Consider the following 4,065-nt stretch of genomic DNA (forward strand, 5'->3'; position numbering starts at 1 on the left):
TCTGTCTCTCTTTTTTTTTTTTAACAGTTTGGCTTCAATTTGGGCCGATGTAACCCGTAACCTGAAATAGTCCTATTCTCGTTTACGTGCCAAAGAATATATCTTGATATGTATCATTGTGGCAATAGCAATACTTATTGCAATATGTTATTGCAGTATGGATTTCAGGCCATATCGCCCATCCCTATTAGGACACACCACTGACAAAATGTTTTTTTTAAATAAAGCAAATGACATCTCAGCTGTGTGACATATGAAATGGTTAACAATATTATTGAGACATCTTGTAACATTCAACTTTTTCCTTTTTTCACAGAGTGCGCATCATCCTCCTTGGTAAGGGCCAGGGCTGAGTTTTATTCACTTCTGAATTGATCTATTTTTAGAATATTCTGCGGACAAATTAAAATTAAGCTGCGGGCCACACTTTGGACACACCTGTCCAACAGTAGTCTATACCTGTAAACATTTCTACACTTGGTTGACGTGCATTGCATTGGCAGTTGACTAAAACCTCTCAGTTCCATGCATAATACTGATGTTGAATGTGTCTCACTGTAAATGTAAGCTTGCACATTTAAAAGCTGCGTCAGATGTTGTTGTGATCTAAATAAAAAGTGTATCTATAATATTCAAATTCCCACGGTGGAGTTGAAAGACGTTAAAAATAATTTTTGACTGAGCTGCTCTTTTTTTTTAACAGACTAAGCAAGTTTTGGGTCCTCAGTGTGGATACAAAATGTTGCTGAATTCTTTGAAATGTTTCACAATAATACTGAAAAAGGAGAGGGTATTTGGTGGTGGGGGAGGGGGGGGGGCTCGCCAGTTTATAACAATAAAGGGGTGGAGTCAAATGTCGGGGTCAGTTTTTGGTTGAAATTGAGTTAAATTATGAGTAGCCAACCCCTTCATCTAACGACCCCCTCCTCCTCTTTCTCCTCCTCCTTCCTCCCTCAAATGTTGTCTCTATTGACTGACTCTCCTGCATCATACAGGAGAGACCCCGTTGAGCGGATCTTTAGCCTCTATAAAGACAAGATGCAGTTCAGGCTCCTCAGGAGATGATCGCAGGGATTTATAGCGCGCCTCTCCACATCCCACCGTCCTCACATCTTCACCTCCTCGCTGATGCTTGAACACTTCCACGCTGTGGACGAAATAAAACACCCGTGTGGATCAAATGAGGAGGAATTTTTGATGTTCCTTTTCAATGAGGAGGGATTGTCCCAGTTTGGCCACTGCAAAGAGTGACTCGGGAGAGAGTTGGTGTACTTTCCACACATCCACCCACGCGTGGACGTCTGCGTTGTAAGTGCGTGGAGGAGCAGCGCCAGGACAGATGGCTGCGCTGACGATACAAAGGACTGACAACTTTTTGCACACCTTTTTGCAGGTTTGTGGCATAATTTGATCTCATCAGTGCTGTCGTCTTTTCTTGCCTTCTGTGGGAACTGCGACTCACAGATGATTTCTTCTGTGACTTCATGTTCTTAATTAATAACCGGTTATGTAAAGTGAATCGAAATATTAACTTTGATTGAACATTATTACATTAACGATGTATATTACACAACTGGGTGGAACTCAATGAGCGGAAAATACTTATAACAACTTTTTAAATGATCTAATTCAAACTTTGTGTGCGTAGTAATGGCACGTCAGGAAATAATTGAAGCCTAATTCTAGTCTTATTATTAGTATTGCAGAAATGAATACATTGTCAAGAACTTCAGAGCACTTCAACGAGTGATGATACACTTTTTTTTAATGATACAATACCTCTACGTATATTTAAATTTTATTTTGTAATGCATCCGAAAAATGTACTTTCCTTTTATGTATTTGATTTATTATAGTTATTATAATTCCGCAAAGGGAAATTCATTTTACACTATGCTGTATACAGTGTAATGTTGGATTCATTGGTTATATTTATGTTCACTAACAAATTGACTGATACAAAGCCAACATTGTAGATTATTTAAGCATTATTTCAATAAAATATCATTAAAAATGATTTGCAATTTAAAGATTTTTTTTGTAAACATGTGTTTACCTTGTCACCGCACAGGACCGCACACCCAGCTCCTCTCCAGAGGGCCCCCCCAACGCCCTGTCCTTCCTGGCCACCACCTGCAGCCAGGCCTGGCAGGTGGGCAGCACCATGGGCTCCGAGGGCTCCCAGTTCCCCTACGAGGGCACTGTCAGTTCCACGTCAGGGATGTTTCAGCTGTGGAGCAATGACATGGCGCCCAGCACGGCCCTCAGCACGCACCAAATGACCTTCACCGTGCCCAAGGTGCAGTTCCCTCATGGACACATGCAGTCTGGCCTGGGTCACCACCACCATCATCACCCCCACCATCACCACCATGAGCTGCCTCTCACGCCGCCGGCTGAGCCCGCCTCGTCATACTCATTTGATCTCTCCCCAGTCAAAGTGCTGTCCTCTCAGCCGCAGACCAACGCCTCCTACTACCCTCAGCACAACAGCGTGGGACAAAACTTCCCCAGCTTCCTCCAGAACTCCTCAGCCAGACATCACTTACCTGGAGGTCACGGGGAGGAAGGGCAGCAATGGTGGAGCCTTCCTCAAACCAACGCAACCCCCTCCAACCACCCCTTCGCCCTGGGCAGACAGCTCGTGTTGGGCCACCAGCCTCAGATAGCTGCTCTCCTGCAGGGGACCTCCAAAGGCCTGCTCAGTTCCACACGCCGCTGCAGGCGTTGCAAGTGCCCCAACTGCCAAGCTAGCGGCGGAGGGCTGGAGTTCGGCAAGAAGAGACTGCACATCTGCCATATTCCAGAGTGCGGCAAGGTGTACAAGAAGACCTCACACCTAAAGGCCCACCTGCGCTGGCATGCCGGTGAAAGGCCCTTCATCTGTAACTGGCTCTTCTGCGGCAAAAGCTTCACTCGATCGGATGAGCTCCAGCGGCACCTGCGCACGCATACCGGAGAGAAACGTTTCGGGTGCCAGCAGTGCGGAAAGAGGTTCATGAGGAGTGACCACCTCTCCAAACACGTCAAGACCCACCAGACCAGGAAGAGTCGGTCTGGGCAGCCGTCGCAAGTCACAGACCCTCTGCTCACAAACATCAAGAGAGAGTAATGCCGCCTGTACAGCTTTCCAAAATGATAAAAACTGTGTGACTTTCACTTTTGCACTGTGGGGTAAGCATGCAAGCTTACATCTTTCAAACATTTTTTAGGGGTCATCATGCATCAAGTAAATGTGTGCTTAAAATCAGATTTTAGGCCTTCACAATTCAAAAATGTGTTTTCTGCATCAATGTGAAACCGAATGTGTTTGTTATATATTATTACGCCTTAGTGCAATTAAAGGTAGCCATACAAGAAAATGGGAAAGAATTCCGAGCTGATGTTAATTGTCTGCTTCACTCTTACTTGTAAAACTTGACAATCATCTTCTCTCACTCAGTGATGATTTCTCTGTAAATGATGTAGAAATGTGAACTATGTAATCGGGTTAATGGCTGCATGTACATTTGAATAATAAACGATCTCTGTGTTGAAACAATGCACGCTTCCTTAATGTTACTTTCTCACATCCTGACAGCTAATTGCCATGTAAATAGTGATGACAATGGCTTTAATTTCTTTCACCGGCTCATTCACTAAACGTGTGACTCCTTCCCCTGCCTGGGCTTAAAAAAAACCCTAACATTGTATTTAAATGATAATTTGATCCTCTGCAGTATACAAATGCTGGCCCATTGTGCCACCAGTGTGAAGGAAGACCAACATGCTGAGCTGTTCAAAGACCGTCGCACCTTAGAGTAAATACTGGGCCCATTGATGGGGCTGTTTGTTGCGCCTTCTGCAATCAAGTTCACAGTCATGTGGCCTTTTAATGGCTGTTTTCTTTCTCTCCATGGAGAAGATTGAGTCAACAGATGCCATGGAGGGCACCGGCCAGGAATTTTGTGTGAATGGGACCCCTGTTGCTGAGACCCCCTCAGTGGTGACAGAAATTCCCTTTGATTTTGCACCCTTGTGAAAGTTAATACCCCTCAACACTCCCCCCCCCCACCCAGCACCCCG

The 4,065-nt window shown here is 44.8% G+C and overlaps 1 protein-coding gene across 1 annotated transcript; it reads left to right on the plus strand.

Annotated features, from left to right (window-relative positions):
- The first annotated feature begins 930 nt into the window (after nt 1-930).
- On the plus strand, nt 931-3,529 carry sp5l (Sp5 transcription factor-like). The gene is made up of 2 exons (XM_054783912.1): nt 931-1,393; nt 2,072-3,529. Exons 1-2 carry the CDS (start codon nt 1,340-1,342, stop codon nt 3,110-3,112), a joined length of 1,095 nt encoding a protein of 364 aa, XP_054639887.1. The 5' UTR covers nt 931-1,339; the 3' UTR covers nt 3,113-3,529.
- The last annotated feature ends 536 nt before the right edge of the window (nt 3,530-4,065 follow it).

Source organism: Dunckerocampus dactyliophorus, chromosome 1 (assembly GCF_027744805.1).
Source record: "Dunckerocampus dactyliophorus isolate RoL2022-P2 chromosome 1, RoL_Ddac_1.1, whole genome shotgun sequence".
Lineage (NCBI taxonomy): Eukaryota > Metazoa > Chordata > Actinopteri > Syngnathiformes > Syngnathidae > Dunckerocampus > Dunckerocampus dactyliophorus.